The sequence below is a fragment of the Artemia sp. Qi Xiang Cuo genome, chromosome 12 (assembly GCF_049724085.1).
Source record: "Artemia sp. Qi Xiang Cuo chromosome 12, ASM4972408v1, whole genome shotgun sequence".
In the NCBI taxonomy this organism is placed as follows: Eukaryota; Metazoa; Arthropoda; class Branchiopoda; order Anostraca; family Artemiidae; genus Artemia; species Artemia sp. Qi Xiang Cuo.
The window spans coordinates 50977438-50995723 of record NC_142805.1 but is presented as its reverse complement, the minus strand read 5'-3'; the positions used below and the strand labels follow the sequence as shown (position 1 = coordinate 50995723).

At 34.9% G+C, this 18286-nt stretch overlaps 1 protein-coding gene across 1 annotated transcript in view; it reads right to left on the bottom strand.

Moving 5' to 3' along the window:
- Positions 1 to 17478, bottom strand: part of LOC148946240 (regulation of nuclear pre-mRNA domain-containing protein 1B) — a 51366-nt gene extending 33888 nt beyond the window's left edge. Inside the window, exon 1 of the mRNA XM_089097882.1 lies at positions 17324 to 17478. Within this exon, the coding sequence (XP_088954008.1) occupies positions 17324 to 17474 (151 nt within the window). The 5' untranslated portion in view covers positions 17475 to 17478. The remainder of the gene's footprint in view (positions 1 to 17323) is intronic.
- Between the last annotated feature and the right edge of the window lie 808 nt (positions 17479 to 18286).

The following is an 18286-nucleotide window of genomic DNA, read 5'->3' as shown; positions in this document are numbered from 1 at the left end:
TATTTAGTTTGGCCCTAATCTAATCCCCAAAATATACAGAGAATTAATGCAAAATTGTAGTGTGGCTCTTTTAGGCTACTAAACTTCCATGTTCCAGCTTTCCATTTACCTGCTTTAACTGTATGTACATCTTGATAGCTACCGCCCCTCTTAAGATTCTTTCAACTTACGTATAAACATTTTGAGATAATTTGGCTATTTGTGCGAGATTTGGACAAATATTCACTTTCAGTTGAAGAGAAGTGGAGTAAGTAAAAACTTGTCCACAAGGACGAAGGATAACAACGACTTAAAAGTAAATTTTTACATTGGGACATTGAAACGCAATGAGCTTTTAGTTTGAACAAGTTTTAAAAAGCAGTAGCGTGAGAAGAGATACATCTCTTCTTGCGGAAATGAAGTTCTGAAGAGCTGTTTCATAAATGAAAACAGCTCTTTTTGGTTTTGTAGTTGCTCCTTTTTAGAGCTTTGGTTCCTGTTGGGTCAAGTTACTTACAGTTCATTACCACAAACTGTTTGATCAATCTTCGAACACTGATATCAGGTAGCAGAGTAAGAAATAAAAACCAACCATTTGTAAAAAAAAAAAAATAAGTCTGAAAATAATGTAAAACCATCTGGAAATAATAACCGAATTTTTACTTTCGGCTATTATATACAATTTTTTAGTAATCATGTCTTGGAGTCGCTTCCAATTCAAACACCTATTCGGGTTTTTAATGGCAAATCCAATTCTACCACATCTTTTTTAATTCTGTAGTTTTATTTCAGGAATAGCCTTCATACAGAGTTAATAATTGTTCAAGGATAAGAAGTTGTGGAGGTAGGCCTCGGTATTAAAAAAATTCCAGTGCCCTAATTTGAGCAGAATATCTATTCTGTAAAAATTTCATTCACTTACTTAACAGCTTTCCAAGACCGTAAAAAGATCCTAGACTGCAGTTGAACCACTCAATCAAGCATGGACGCCCACCAAAAAACATTGCAGGGGGAAGGGCACCAGATTAGCAATGATGAGGGGAGCAGGAGGGAAGGAATACATTTTAAGATAAAAGGTTATATGCAAAATAAGATTATCAAGGAAAAAAGAAAAGTACTGAATTTTTACATATCAAATGAAGCAAAATTCGACAAAATTTTAAATGGTGAAGATTCCTGGCAAAAACATTAACTCCTTTAATCAGTACTTATGTACTCGTATTATGCCGTCAACACTCAAGAAGTGAAGTTAATCCTAATGAAGAATACCAAAACATGGCGAAAATATAATACTTTAGAAACAAATTTGGGCTATATATTTGCATATTGGGGGGGGGGACCTAAAATAACCTAACCCCCCAACCCCCTGATGTGCAAATATATAGCCCAATTTAAATAATTCCAATGTAATATGTCATCCGCCACTTGTTTTCCACTGAGCGTAAGCTAATTTCTTAATACAGACAGATAAAGTTGGTTTGTCCTCAAGTTTTACACAGCATAAACTCGAGTATTGGTAGTATAATACAAAAGTACCCTTTAATATATCACGCCTTCAATTATTATGTATTTAAGATTAATATATTATGCCCAAAACCTAGAGTAAAATAAAATAAAACTCAAACTAAATTGCAGAAAATAAGAGAAAAGGGTATCATCTTAAATAGTCCATTTAATTTCTGAGTAAAATGGTGGTGAATTTTGAAAGAGTGTAAAAAACGGTTTTAAGTGGTATTTTCATCTAGTTTATAGCTTGATAATGAAAATATCTCCAAATCTATCACGAAATCCCCCCCTCTCTGCATAGATACCATGCTTTCCCTTTTTCATTTTAGAAAAATTTTTCAATCTAACTCTCTTTTTTAGAACTTTTTTTTTAGAAATTAAACAGAATAGCAAAAGAAAACAAAATTTAAACTGATGGTACACCTGGCTAACCCTCTTTGCATCGATGCTCAGAATTACACTGACCGTACACGTGTTCAAATAAAATTCTTTACCAGGAGTCACAGGAAAATTTTTAATGAATTGGTATAGTCTTATATAGACCCCGGCACCGCGCCGATGAGGGAAGACCAGCGGTGGCGGGACCAAAAACAGCAGCGGCGGCGCGCCGCCGGTAATGTGTCTTTCTCAAATCACAGCTTGAATTTACAAATTTACTTTCTCTACTCATTGACAGTACACTTTCATAGGATACTCCACCTAGTAGCTACTGGTAGCAACCAAACTGTCATATTCTTGTTAAAGTTTCGCACCTGCCTTCACACTCCCTTTTGTATTTTTTTAAAGCAGCCGTATAATGTTCTACAAGATCCGTCTCTGATCTTGTCTGATTTAAATAAAAAAAAATAAAATAATTGACTTTTTGGCATCCCTGCTTCCAACAAAAAATTCAAGATATTATCATTTAAATATAATACTTCCCTAACCCCCCTCCCTCTAGATACCACCTTGATAGAATACCGTCTCTACTTTAAATTAAAGAAAATAACTTGTTGGCATCTCTGCTTTCAATAAAAAAAACTCAAGGTGCTATAACTTAAATATAATAACTCCCTATGCCCCCCCTCTGGGTACCATCTTGATAGGATACCGTCTCTGCTTTAAATCAAAAAGATAATTAACTTATTGGCATCCCTGCTTTCAAAAAAAAAAATCGAGGCATTATCATTTAAATATGATAGCTCCCTACCCCTTCCCCACTGGATACCACCATGATAGGATATCGTCTCTGCTTTAAATTTTAAAAAATGATTAACTTTTTGGCATCCCTGCTTTCAAAAAAAAAAAACGAGATATTATCATTTAAATGTAATACCTCCCTACCCCCCCCCCCCTATGGATACCACCTTGATAGGATACCGTCTCAGCTTTACATTAAAAAAATAATTTATCTAATAATTAACTAGGTCACTATATGGTTCATAACAAACACGCGAAATAATGTTAAACAGCTTAGTGTTCCTTGAAAAAAAAATGAGGGTATGAGTAAAGGGGCACAATGACAACAACAAAAATGTCGAAATTATTCAGATATACCTCAAATTATTGGAAAACTGAGTCAAAGATTCACCGTGGCATTCAATAAGATCCAAAGAATCTGATTAAAAGGGAGCACATACAAAAGCCAAATTAGGCCAGTAGCCTATGAGAAATTGCAAAATACACAAGACAGTGAACAAGTCCCAATTGGGGGCCCTGGGTCTATCAAAATATTTCAATGGTTTCCTAGGGAATTAGATTTTATTTTCTTCCGTCTCCACTTTAAACGAAAAAAATAATAATCTTTTTGGCATCCCTGCTTTCGATTAAAAAATAATGAGGTATTATCATTTAAAATGATAGCCCCCTATAAGCAATAGTTTACAATTTTTTTATGAATCATGTTTTTAGGGTAACATCCGTTTCAATCTTTAATTCCCCAACCTTTTACATAGCTTAGTCTACAGCTAAATTTTGTCTCAATTAAGGGGTTTTTTTTTTGGGGGGGGGGGGTAATTTTTCAGAAAGAAGATTGTATTTTCTTTAATCTATCAGGCGTTCTACAATTGAGTATTAACCATTAAGAAAATCTTATCTAAAAACAGCAACAGAAAGCAAAATTATGCAAACTTACGATTCAGCTGTAGAAACAATCTGTCAACTATCAATTTCAAAATTCAACTGAAGCTGTATAATAGTGAATGCGTTCCATTAAACTTAAAAATAAAATTCTTGACTACAAATGATGTAAGAAATAGCAATTGGGAAACTGCATTCGGAATTATCTAATCTCATTTCATAAAGACGATACTTTTTGTCAACATGTGAAGAACTGCGTATATTGCAATTGAATCTGTCTGTTTTTTTATGCAAAGTAACAGAAGAGACAAAAATTAACGAACAAGAGAGTAGTGAAGAATTATGGTACGCAAAGTAATATTTGGCAGGGAAAGTCACTGGTGATAAATCGATAGGGGGCACCGTGATCGGGTGATTTTCGGGGAACCAAATTTTTTTTCGGGTTGACGCATAGATTTCCGGGAAAGTACCCTAAAATTCACGGATAGCGCAAACCCTGCTTGATTTCACATCAGGAAAATCGAAATACTAAACCCAACGAGAAAGAAAAGCTCCAACTGCGGTTGACGCAATAAAGAATTGAAGCAAAATTAATTCAAAGTCAGTCGAACGCCGGCGGTGTTGCGACACTTCGGCGGCGGTCAACTGGGCCTCTCGTTGGTAGCGTTCGGTCGATCCACCGGCGCGGCGCCGGGGTCTAGTTTTATAAACATTATGCTTTTACTAGCATAGAAAGAAAGGTCAGTAATTCAATTATCTATGTCTGGTTTTTGATGTGTACTAAATAACTGAGGCAAAACCTTTGGAAAGTAGTGATTAAATTATGTCAAGTTAAGTGATATTTACTAGGGGTGGATTATCACTAGTGATAAATCATTAGGGGCGGCAACACTGAGCAAAAGGGGATTTTTGGAGAAGACTGATTTTTGGGGAAATCCGCAAACATTCGAGGATAGTGGAAGCATATTTTCAGACAAAATTTGCCAACAAGTTTTACTAGGCTCTGAAAACTGTCAAGTAGCATTGCTACTATGCTACTCCACTTTTTGAATAGCAGAGCACAACTTGTATTCTAACAGCTTTTCTTTGAGCAAAAATTATTTGTGTATGCAAAAATGATATTTTCAGACAAACTCTGCCAACAAATTTGAAAACTGCCACAAGTAGCATTGCTACTTTGCTACCCCACTTTTTGCACAGCAGGGCTTATCATACCAAGAGGAAACTTCAGGGATATCATGAGTGGGATGTTCAGTTGACCAAAGGGCAAAATGTAACTGTTACTACTGTTATTGATACTGCTGCTACAACTGTTACCACTAATAATTATACACTATTACTGCTACTACTGTTCCTACTAATACCACTACTACTATAATACTAGTACAATTAAGCGGTATTCACAAGCGTGTCTAGCCAGAATCCCATGTCTAGACACGTGTCTAGCCAGAATCCAATGTCTAGGCAACGACCGTTCACATGTAAAATTCGGTGTTTAGCTAAAATTACAAATTTAGTTTCAAATTGTCATTTCTAGCCAATCAACAGAACTTATGCGGGCAAAACTTTCAAATATTATAATCCCTATTTTTACTGTCACAAGCTAGTGGATGAGATAAGCAAAACAATTGCATTAGTGTGCTTCATTATTATGTCTGGTGTTGCATATTTGCCTAAAATGAAAAAAAACAATTATTGAGAAAACAAAAATTAAATTTCAGTTAACAAATGTAAGCAAAAATGATTAAAATAGTGGATCTTTGACACATTCTGATTGGCTGTAATCGAAAATCCTAAACATTGAGTTCTAGAGGCTAGAACTCAATGTCTAGCTAAGCACCTTGTCTAGCGTGTCTAGCTAAGCGCCGAATTTTACTTTTGAACGGTCGTTGCCTAGACATTGCATTCTGGCTAGACACGTGCCTAGACATAGGATTCTAGCTAGACACGCTTGTGAACGCTGCTTTAAGGCTACATGTATGAAGATGAAAATTTGACAGAATATTAAGGGGAAATTTGAACTAAATCTCAAGAGTTTATTTGGGTATTAAGTCGATGTTTCAGAGAATTAATTAAAAAAACTTTTTCCACAAAATAAGTTTTTCAAAGAAAAGTAAAGAACTCCATTAAACAAAAATGAGCAAAAATAAAATCAAATACTAAGCGTGAAACTACTACAAATCAGCACCGATAAATAAATGAAACCCAAAACTAGCAGAAATTCCAATAAATAACCGAGTCAAACTCAAAACGAGCAGAAATTAACATGAGTAGGGCTCAAAACCCCCCACGCCTTCCCAAGGCCAGAACATAATTTGCACTTTCCTAAAAAAAAAATATAAATGTTTTTACTTTTATAACTTTAATAAATCAAATAATATTAACATTTTGATTAATAAATATCAGTATATGTATATTAAACTGACAATGCACATTCATTTGTATTTTTTTTTCAGTAAAGTGCAAATTATGTTCTGGCCTTGGGAAGGCTTGGGGGTTTTGATCCTACTCATGTTAATTTCTGCTCGTTTTGAGTTTGACTCAGTTATTTATTGTAATTTCTGCTAATTTTGGGTTTAATTTATTTATCGGTGCTGATTTGTGGTAGTTTCACGCTTGGTATTTGATTTTATTTTTGCTCATTTTTGGTTTAATGGAGTTCTTTACTTTTCTTTGAAAAACTTATTTTATGGAAAGTTTTTTTTTTAATTAATTTTTGTTCGTTTTATATTGACATAGTCTTTTCAGGGAAAAAGAAAATAATAGTTTAAATCTTTTTATAGTTTTTTAAACTTTATAGTTTGGCGTGCTATTTATATAGTGGAAAAAATTTCAGTAGTTTTTAACAGCATACACCCTTTTAAAAATCTGGACACAAATAGTAGTGTTTAATTTAATTTCATAACTCCTCTAGTTGACCTGAAATAGAAAACTTGATACCATTCGCAAAAAAAATCTGTTCACTTTCTTTGATAGCTTGGATACACTTGCGCTATATTAATTTGGTTAAATTTTAAGAGCAGAAGTAGCCCCGAAAGTTTGAACATAATACCCTCATTCGTTCTTGGGATACTGCTGAGATGCCTTATTAGGAATTATCATTAACACAGTGCATCTTGATTGAATCTTGAGGCAACAAATAGTTTTTAAACATAATGGACAAATGGGAGGGTGGGCGTGGGAGGGGGATTAGTTGTCCTCCAATCAGTTTCAACTATTAAAAAGCCGTTCTATTTTCAATCGAATGAGCCGTTTTCGAAGTTTCTACGACAACTCCTTCGATACGAAGTGCCCCGGTCTAAACAAAAAATAATACATTGTACCCATATTGCTCTTTACTATAAAAATGTCAAGCCTTCCAATCACTTTCGACAATTAAAAAGGGCACTAGCCCTTTCAATTTTAAATCGAATAAGCCCTTTTGAGTTTCTACGTCAATGCTTTCTATAAACACATATGCCCCCAGGGCATAACTTACAACCCTTGCCCTGAGGGCTTTGAGGGGGTTGTCTTCCTCAAAGACCTGATTTCCTGAACTTTAAACTATGTTGAACAAAATAGTTATCTCAGAATTTTGTTCGGATATGTTTGAGAAAATGGTGGGCGTGAGAGGGGAATTTGTTGCCCTCCAATCACTTTCAACTATTAAAAAGGGCACTAGTCCTTTCAATTTCCAATCAAATGATCCCTTTTTGAAGTTTCTAAGACAACGCTTTCTATAACAAAAACCTTATATGCCCCCAGGGCATAACTCACAACCCTTACCCTAAGGGCTGTTAGGGGGTTGTCATCCTCAAAGACCTAATTTCTAGAACTCTCTAATACGTTGAACAAAGTGACTGTCTCAAAATTTTGATTGGATGTGTTTGGCGAAATTGTGGGCGTGAGAGGGGGTTTAGTTACTTTACAATCAATTTTGACTATTAAAAGGGCACTTGCCCTTTCAATTTCCAACTGAATGAGCCCATTTTGAAGTTTCTACAACAGCTGTTTCTGTACAAAAAAAAACTTATATGCCCCCTGGACACAACTTACAACCCTTGCCCTGAGGGCTGTGGGGGGAGTGTCGTCCTCAAAAACATAATTTCCGGACTTTTTAACTACTTGGAACAAAATGGTTATCTCAAAATTTTGATTGGATGTGTTTGGGGAAAAGGTCGGCGTGAGAGGTGGGTTAGTTGCCCTCCAATCACTTTCAACTATTAACAAGGGCACTAGCCCTTTGAATTTCCAATCAAATAAGCCTTCTTTCAAGTTTCTACAACAAAGCTTTCAATAAAAACCTTATATGCCCCCAGGGTATAACTTACAACCCTTACCCTGAGGACTGTGGGGGGAGTGTCATCCTCAAAGATATAACCTAACCAAAGGCTATCTTCAAATTTTATTGGATGTGTCTGGATAAATGGTGGGCGAGGAAGGGTTAGTTGCCTTCCAATCACTTTCAACTATTAAAAAGGACACTAGCCCTTTCAATTTCCAATCAAATGAGCCTTTTTTGAAGTTTCTACGACAACGCTATCTATAAAAACCCTATATGCCCCCAGGGCATGGCTTACAACCCTTATCCTTAGGGCTGTGGGGGGGGGGGGGTCGTAATCCTCAAAGACCTAATTTCTAGAACTTTTAATTACGTTGAACAAAATTGTTATCTCAAATCTTGATTGGATGTGTTTGCGGAAAAGGTGGGCTTGAGAGGGGGGTTAGTTGCCCTCCAATCGCTTTCGACTGTTAAAAAGGGCAGTATCCCTTTGAATTTCCAATCGAATGAGCCCTTTCTCAAGTTTCTACAACAAAGCTTTGTACAAAAGCCTTATATACCCCCAGGGCATAACTTACAACCCTTGCCCTGAGGGCTGTGCGGGGGGGGGGAGTGTCCTCAAAAATATAATTTCTATCTGGAAATCTAATATGCTGAACAAATTGGTTATCTCATAATTTTGATTGGATGTGCTTGGGGAAATGGTGGGCTTGGAAGGGGTTTTAGTTGCCTTCTAATCACTTTCGACTATTAAAAAGGGCACTAGCCATTCCAATTTTGAATCGAATGAGCCCTTTTCGAAGTTTCTACAACAATTCCTTTTGACATAAAGTGCCCTGGTATGGAAAACAAAAATAATTCAATACGAAGTCCCCCCAGAAACGTTTGGGGGAATGTTGGGCGTGAGAGGGGGGTTAGTTGCCCTCAAATCACTTTCGACTATTAAAAGAGTACTAGTCCTTTGAATTTCCAATCAAATGAGCTCTTTTTCAAATTTTTAAGACAACACATTCTATAAAAACCTTATATACCCCCAGGGCATAACTTACAACCCTTGCCCTGAAGACTCTGGGGGGAGTGTCCACCCCAAAGATATAATTTCCGGAACTTTCCACAATGTTAAACATAATGGCTATCACAAAATCTTGATTAGATGTGTTTGGGGAAATGGTCAGCGCGAGAGGGGTGTTAGTTGCCCTCCAATCACTTTTGACTATCAAAAAGGGTACTAGCCTTTTTAATTTCCGCACAAATGAGCCCTTTTTGAAGATTCTACGACAGCAATTTCTATAAAAACCTTGTATGCCCTCAGGGTAAAACTTAAAATCCTTGTCCTTAGGGCTGTGGGTGGGGTTGTCATCCTCAAAGACCTAGTTTCTAGAACTTTTAACTACGTTGAACAAAAGGGCCATATAAAAATTTTGATTGGATATATTTGGGGAAAAGGTGGGCGTGAGAGGGGGTTTAGTTGCCCTTCAATCACTTTCGACTATTATAAAGGGCACTAGTTTTTTGAATATCTAATTGAATGAGCCTTTTTGCAGTTTCTACAACAAAACTTTCTATAAAAACCTTATATGCCCCCAGGGCATAACTTACAACCCTTGCCCTGAGGGCTGTAGGGGAGTGTCCTGCTCAAAAACATAATTTCTATCTGGAAATCAATTATGATGAACAAAATGGCTATCTCAAAATTTTGATTGGATGTGTTTGGGGAAATGGTGGGCGTGGAAGGGGCGTTAGTTGCCTTCCAATCACTTTCAACTATTGAACAGGGCACAAGCCACTCCAATTTCCAATCAAATGAGCCCTTCTCGAAGTTTCTATGACAACTCCCTCAATACGAAGTTCCCTGGTCTAAAGAAACAAATAAATAATACATTGTGCAACATTGTTCTTTACTTAGGCAGCACGATTGTGCTGCCCATGATACTTAAAGGGAAACATCAGTTCACAAAAAAGTAATATACGCTTGTCACTACTAACACTAAGACCACTGCTATTTTCTTTATGCTATTACTGCTACTAAACTACTCCAACTACTACTTCAATTGCAACAACTTGTAAATTTTAGAGTAGTAACGTAAAAAGGGCATCAAAACAGCGTCAAAAGCGTGCATCCACAATATTTTTTGAACAGCTTAACATGTCAAGGTGAAACTTCCAGGGCATCATGAAAGCAATGTTCAACTGACCAAAGAATCAATATGCACATGCTACTACCGCTAATAATACTGCTGCTACTACTACTGATAATACAACACCAACACTATAACTACTTTTACTACCACCAAAACTACTGTGACAATAGTACTATTGAGGCTAAGTCTAACAAGGTAAAATTTGAGAGAATATTGATGACAAATTCGAACTAACAACAGAGCCTATGTGCATTTAGATTGTCAAAATAGCATATCTTAAGAATTGGTTTGTGTATTCAGTTGGAACTCTCAGAGAATACTTAAAGGGGATGATTGATTGACCAAAAGGCAATATGCACACACTACTACTAATAATATTGCTATTGCAACATTTACAAGTTCTACTACTACTATTACTATTGCTCCAATTACTACTTCTATCGCAACTACTTATAATGTTAAGAGCATTAAGATGAACATTTAAAAAAGTATACGAATATACAGGTTAAAAAAGAGCAAATCAACAATGTCATAGCAATGGCTAATTGTATTAAGTTGATTAGTTATACTACTGCTGTGACTACTATTACAACTATGCCTAAGGGTATGAAGGTGAAATTTGTAGAGAATATTTCTGGAAATTTCTGTTGTATAGATGACAACCTGCCATCCATTTGCAGGTTGTCAAAAGGGCATATTAGCAATATCTTAGGAACAGTTTTGTATGTGAAATTAAAACTTAGAACGCTTGTTGTAGGGGATGTTGAACTAACCAACTTCAAAAGCTATTACTAGCCATTTTGTTCAACTGTGTTGAACAAAATGGCTATCTCAAAATTTTGACTGGATGTGTTTGGGGAAATGGTTGGCATGTTAGGGGTGTTAGTTGTCCTCTAATCACTTTTTACTATTAAAAAGGGCACTAGCCATTTCAATTTCCAATCAAATGAGGCCTTTTTGAAGTTTCTATGACAACACTTTCTATAAAAACCTTGTATGCCCTCAGGGCATAACTTACAACCCTTGTCCTGAGGGCTGTGGGGGAGTTGTCATCCTCAAAAATCTAATTTCCAGAACTTTCAAATACGTTGAACAAAATGGCTATCTCAAAATTTTAATTGGATGTGTTTGGGGAAATGGTGAGTGTGAAAGGGGTGTTAGTTGCCTTCCAATCACTTTTAACTACTAAACAGGGCACAAGCCACTCCAATTTCCAATCAAATGAGCCCTTCTCAAAGTTTCTATGACAACTTGTTCAATACAAATTGTGTATCTTAAGAATTGATTTGTGTATTAAGTTGGAACTTTCAGAGAATACTTAAAAGGAGAAGATCAATTGACCAAAAGGCAATGTGTGCACACTACTACTAATACTACTAACACTGCGAAATTTACTAGTTCTACTACTACTATTACTATTTGCTCCAACTACTAGTTCTATTACAAATACTTATAACGTCAAGAGTATTAGCATTAACATTCTAGAAAGTATACAACTATACAGATTAAAAAAGAGCAAATCGACAGTGTCAGAGCAATGGCTAATTGTATTAAGTCGAGTAGTTATACTACTGTTGTGACTACTATTACAATTATGCCTAAGGGTATGAAGGTGAAATTTGTAGAGAATATTTCTGGAAATTTCTGTTGTATAGATGACAACCTGCCATCCATATGCAGGTTGTCAAAAGGGCATATTAGCAATATCTTAGGAACAGTTTTGTATGTGAAATTATAACGCTTGCTGTAGGGGATGTTGAACTAACCAAAAGTCAATATTCACATCATAATACTATATTTGCATCATAATACTACTGCTTCTACTCCTACAACTACTACTACTATTAATACTATTGCTACTACTACTACTGTTACTAAAGCTAAAACTACTACTATTAACCCTACTCCTACTGCTACTACTATAACTACTGGTGCTACTTATAAACCTAGGGGTATTAAGGCAAAAATTTTGGGCAATACTGTAGCTGTATTGAAATAAATCCAAACACACTATGTTCACATAGGTTGTCAAGAGGACATATCAGCAATGCTTCAGGACTGGATGATGGTGTTAAGTTAAAAATTTTGTTGTGTATTGAAGAGGATGTTGAAAAAAAGTTCTACTAATGCTACTACAGCTACTACAACTATTGCTACTACATAAGCTAAGGGTATTAAGGTGAAGCTTTCAAGGAATATTTAGGCAGATGCTGAACTAAATCAAAACAAAGTATGATCCTGTAGATTGTCATAAAGCAATATCACAATAACAGCTTACATTACTAAGTTAGACCTTTCAGGGTAAGTTGTGACAGATTTTGAACTAGCCAGAATACACTATTGACACTTAAGGGCATTAACTTGAAACATTTAGGGGTAGTTTCAATTAAACAAAGAAACTATATGCATGCAAGCATTAAAAGGGCATATAAGCAATATGCCCTTCATAGGCAGCCCTGCTGTATCATAGCAAGTAGTATCATTGATATTTTAAAGGAGCTAATTTGGTTAGAGATTCAAAATTCTAGTACCCTTTTTAAGAGTCAAAAGTGATTGGAGGGCAATAAGCCCTCCTCTTTAGCTCATAATTTTTTAAACACTTCCAATCAAAAATTTAAGATATATATTCAACATAGCTGAACAGACTTGTAACTGTATCTCTTGGGTTATTGTCTAGGTCAACCCCTCCAAGTTATGCAATTTACCCATAATGTTTATCCATAATCTCAACAGTATCCCAAAAATGACTGAGGGTATTATGTTCAAACTTTCGGGGCTACTTCTATTACTACTTCTGCTCTTAAAATTTAGCCAAATCAAAATAGTTGAAGTGTATCCAAGCTGTCAAAGAGTGAAGACAGATTTTTTTTTGCAAATAGTATCAAGTTTCTATTTCAGGTCAACTAGAGGAGGTATGAGACTAAATCAAACACAATTATTTGTATCCAGATTTTTAAAAGGATGTATGTTGTTAAAAATTGCTGAAGAATTTTCACCAGCATACAAACAGCAGGCCAAACTATAAAGTCTTAAAAAAAACAAAAACATTTAAACTATTATTTTCTTTTTCCCTCAAAAGACTATGTCTATATAAAACAAACAGAAATTAATTTAAAAAAAAAATTTCCAAGAACAGGTTTTTCAACAAAAAGTAAATAACTCCATTAAGCCAAAAATGAGAAAAATAAAATAATCTATCAGGCATAAAACTACCACAAGTCAGCATCAATAAATAAATGAAACCCAAAACAAACAGAAAATTAAAATAAATAACCAAGTCAAACTCAAAACGAGCAGAAATTAACATGAGCAGGGCTCAAACCCCCTATGCCTTCCCTATCCCAGAACAAAATTTGCACTTTACTGAAAATTTTTTATCTTTTTACTTTTATAACCTTAATAAATCAAATATTATTAACATTTTTTTAATAAATATCAGTATATGTATATTAAACTGACAATGCACATTCATTTGTATTTTTTTTTACAGTAAAGTGCAAAACATGTTCAGGCCTTGGGTAGGCATAGGGGTTCACTCCTGTTCCTGAAATTTTACAAAGTTACAAGAAATTGCATTTTGTTTGGTCTCACTTTACTGATGTTAACTAAACCACCATTTGGTACCACACTATAATGTTTTTTAACTTGAAATCCTTTATTAAAGCTCCTAATTAAAACCACTACCTGTTTCTAAAATGTTGTTCTTGTCTGCTAAACATTACAAGTAGAACTGTTTTTTTTATGACAGGTCATCTTCTTCTGTATCAAAATTTAACTTCTTAAGTAAGTTTACTTATTACACATAAGCTACATTACATGATGAGCAGCTTTGTCAGTCAATATTTGAATTGTTGTATGTGTGAAAGTAATTTTTAACAAGACATACATAAACACCATTTTATTATGACAGCCTTAGTAATTTTAAGATTGCTAAGGCTGTCATAATAATATTGTTATGTTTTATTGGTAAAGTATTTATAATAACACATTTGCTAATTGTTATCAATGGCAAAAGCTAAAAAAAGGGAAAAAAGAAATTTCAAATATGTGATTAAAAAAATTTTGGTTAGAGTGCAATAACCTCAAAACATCAAATTCCAGAGCTACATACTTAAGCAAGACAACTCAAACTCATCTTATAGAATCTATCAGAGAAGAGATTTTTAAATAACTTACTAAACAAAAGTTAAAAATATCTAGTTTTATTGTAGGCTATAGTTTTTGACAAAACAATTGATGTTTCTTATACATCCCAGGTCAGCATAGTGTTAAGATAAGTGGATGTGTGAGAGAAGACTGTTTGCAATTTGTTGATGCATACAAATCCATCCAGAAAAAGTCAAGTAACCCAAATGTACCTATTTTAACAGGCCAAGCTCTTGACCAGCTAGTTCTGGATACATTAAAAAAACTAAATTTGTGGTTAAAAGGCTTTGTTGGTATTGACATGGATGGATGCAAATTCATGGCTTCTGAGGTTTGTGGATCAGTGTCTGAAGTGCTGAAGGAAGCCACAAATGCAATATGGTGCCCTTGTTATAGTCATACATCAAATCTCTCTATATCAAAATTGTCCTTGCTACAAAGTATAAGAAACTCTACTCGCACTATGAAGGAAACAGTTTCCTTCTTTACTGCTTCAGCCAAAAGAAATTCTGTTTTGACTAATGCAGTGGGAGCTTGGACATCAAGTGCTTGTGAGACAAGATGGGTGGAAAAACCCAAAACCTTGATGCAGTTCACAGCTAGTCTCACAAATAGGGTGGATGCTATTTCTGAGTGTCTAGAAATTGAGACAGCCTCTAAAGCCAAATCCCTTAGTGCTTCTCTTTGTAGTAGTGAGTTTATTGTTATGGTAGTTTGCATGAGTGATGTTTCAGGAATGACTCTTAGTCTAAGGATGATATTTACAGAATAAAATTTTACAGTGGATAAGGCAGGTTCTTTAGTTCAGGATAATTTAAGTAGTCTGCAGGAAAAGAGAGACAAAGTTGATGAAGCATTTTGTTCAATTTTTGGAAAGTGTAACAAAATAGCTGAATTTCTTGATATATAAATCATGGTTCCATGCTTAAATAAACAACAAAAGCTACCATGATGAGTGAAAACTACCATGATGATGAAACAAAAGACAAAATTATGTCAAAGTTAAGAAAAATGGCAGATATGTTTAATTCATTGCTTAATGTTGACAAATGTTTGACAAAAGAGCTGCTGCTTAATGAATATATTCTCAGGAGAAAGTAGTGGGGGAAAGTACTCAGAATGTGACAAGCTAACAAATGTGTTATCAAGTAGTCCTCTGTGATTACAATATTTTTCCACTCACTTCAAAGTATTTCCAGCACTGAGCAATCCTTTTCAATGCTAAGAAGACTAAAAACATGGTTGTGTTCATGAATAGGAGAAGTTTACCTCTAACTTAATTATCTGTAGATTAATATTTGAAATATGAATAAATTCAAATCTGCAATGGAAAAATTTCCAAGAGTACATAAAATGTTTCTTTACTTTAATGCAGCATATCTGTAAGAACAGTCAAAACTGGTCTTCAAATAATACCTCTAACTAGCTGACCAAATATTGTCTAATATATTTCAATCACTGACATTTATTCTTTAACTCATATCCTGCTTACTAGGATCATATTTATGACAACACTTTTCATCCTCTTCCCTCTACAATTTTAAATTGTTTAACTTACTCAAATTTTTAGATTAACAGAAGTATCTTTAATTACAAGATAAAAAATATGACTTTAACATTAACAGGGACATTTTGCCACAAGATATAATACACAATAAGCCCCTACAGCTGGGTTTAGAATTGACATACCAAAATGTGATGGCATGTGACAGGAAGTTAAAACCAAATGAAAACTATATTATTTTTTTATCTTTCTCTTTGTTCATTATTCTGATCAGAGCACATCAATCAACTTAAATAACAGATGAATAGGTGTGTTGCTATATTTGCAATATTCAATGTGCATTCATTATGGATCTATTGAGAAATGCCCATCATAGGCCAAGCCTCTACTAGGAGTGTTTTTCTATACAAATTGTTTTGGAATGTGTAACACCTCCCCTGCCTACTTTTCAAAACACAAGAGTAACTAGAGAAAAGGGTAAATGTAAACAAAATAACAACATGTGAAAGGTTATGACCACTAATGACTATGTATTCATACCATATATTGCAAAATTACCCCTCTCTGATGACATCAATGAGCACTCAGGAAAATTCCAATAAACAACAGGTAGATATGCCACAGATAACACTTGTGTAACTTTCACTTTAACAGAGGTCACCTCTGATTGATTAACAGAAATCAATGATAGCAGGTTCAATATCTACGAAATCATATTATTGAGTTAGGACAAAAGTGAATACACTCTTTGATGCCTTTTTTTTATTCTGTTTACAAATATAGAATATAATAAGCATTTCTATCGGAAATGAATTTCAGCCCCCCCCTATATTGGCCAATTCAGGGTTAGGGTAGGTGGGGTTAGGTATAGCCTATAGGCCTATAGGGGGGACTGAAATTCATTTCCGATAGAAATACTTATTATATTTGTAAGCAGCATAAAAAAAGGCATCAAATGGTGTATTCACTTTATTCCTAACTCAATAATATGATTTCGTAGACATTGACCAATAGCAGTAATCTTAAACTCAAAAAAGTTTCCTTGGGCAAGTAAAAACCTTACATTTGTAATTGTTTTTTTAGTATTAATAAATTGATTGATTGACCTTATGTAAAGTGGCAATGTGATCTATTGATCTTCATAAGTCTTATTAAAATGCTTGGTTTTAACTTCCCTTTGCACTATGTTACATCAATAGGCTAGTAAACCTGGCCAACCTGGCTTTAGTAAAAACCAATTTTGAACAAAATTCTAGATGGAGGGATGATGTCTTACTTTTCCCTCCTAACATGGCCACTCCTCCTGAATCAATGCCCTGGATCCATGCCTGTTAGGGGCTATAGGCTATATTTGGATAAGATTAGAAAGAATAGATCTAAGTTATGTTAAAATTGAATTTGCAATTGGAATAAATGTCAAATTAGGAATGAATTTCTGATTCAAGAGGTAAGTTTGCTACTTAGTCATCTGAATAGGCACTCTGTTAATATAAATATTTAGGCTACCAAGTTTTTTTCTTAGCTATAGCCTAAGAAAAGCCTACTTTGTTTGGCTAATCTAGATTTTTACCAGGAATGCACTGAGTGATACATTCACTTTATTCCTAGCGAAATTAAATGTATGAATGCAAATTTAGCTTCAATAGCTTAGCTCTTTGGATGCACAAATCCATTATCCTATGCTAGCCTATCTTCATTTCTTTAGCCTATAACGTATACTCAATTTACCTTCAATAACCTTAGACTGCCATGCTTTAACAATTGTTGAATAATGCTTCCTGTGATGAATTAGCCATAATGAAACTGTTTGAATACTTTGGGCAGAACCATTAAGCTCATTTAGCCTTTTATCTAGAGCTGATTCTGAAAACCCAGCCATCGTTTTCGAAGTTGTCTACTTCTTCTCTAACTTTAAATGGCCAAGAAAATCCGAATTTCAACGCAGTGTTCTGGCCAAAAGCTGAGGTGTCGATTTGGCAAATAGTTAAATTGGTTTCCAATATTCACACTATTATTTCAGTTTATGACTCATTAGATTATTTTACATCACATTTGACCTCGAATGTATTTCTCCTGTATAAATTTAACAAAATTGATGTATCTAAAATAGCAAAAGATTCAATAATATCTGACAATGTGAGAACTTTTTCCAAGTAGTGCTGGACTGTTTCTTCTTATAAATTTGCTTCTGAGCGTGGTTTAAGAGAGAAAACCAAGGCGAAAGCGTAGTAAACAGCCTTCAACATAAGTCATTGAAAACAAGAGGACAAATCGGCTCAATATAACGGAAAATAGCATAGACTCCAACGATTTACCGATCTATCGGCAGTGTGCTGCTGACGAAGGACACATCCGCGTGTCCACCGAGAAAAATCTCGGTGGCATGACGGCATGTAGTGTTGCCTATAGTAAAGGACATGCGGCTCCAATGTTTTATTATTTATTTATATTTTTCCCAGACTCACTTCACTTGATATTGGAGTTCCTGCTGACATGATTCTGCTTGACCTTTCTAAAGCTTTTGACAAAGTGTGTCACAATCGACTTGCAATTAAATTGCGCGCAGTTAACCTTGAAAAGAAATCCCTGCTTTCTTCTTCTTCTATTTAACAGCAGGCGGGCTTTTCAGTAAAACTATTTAGCCCTTTTCCTTTTGCTTCACTCTGTGGGCTACAGAGCTACTGGCTTGAT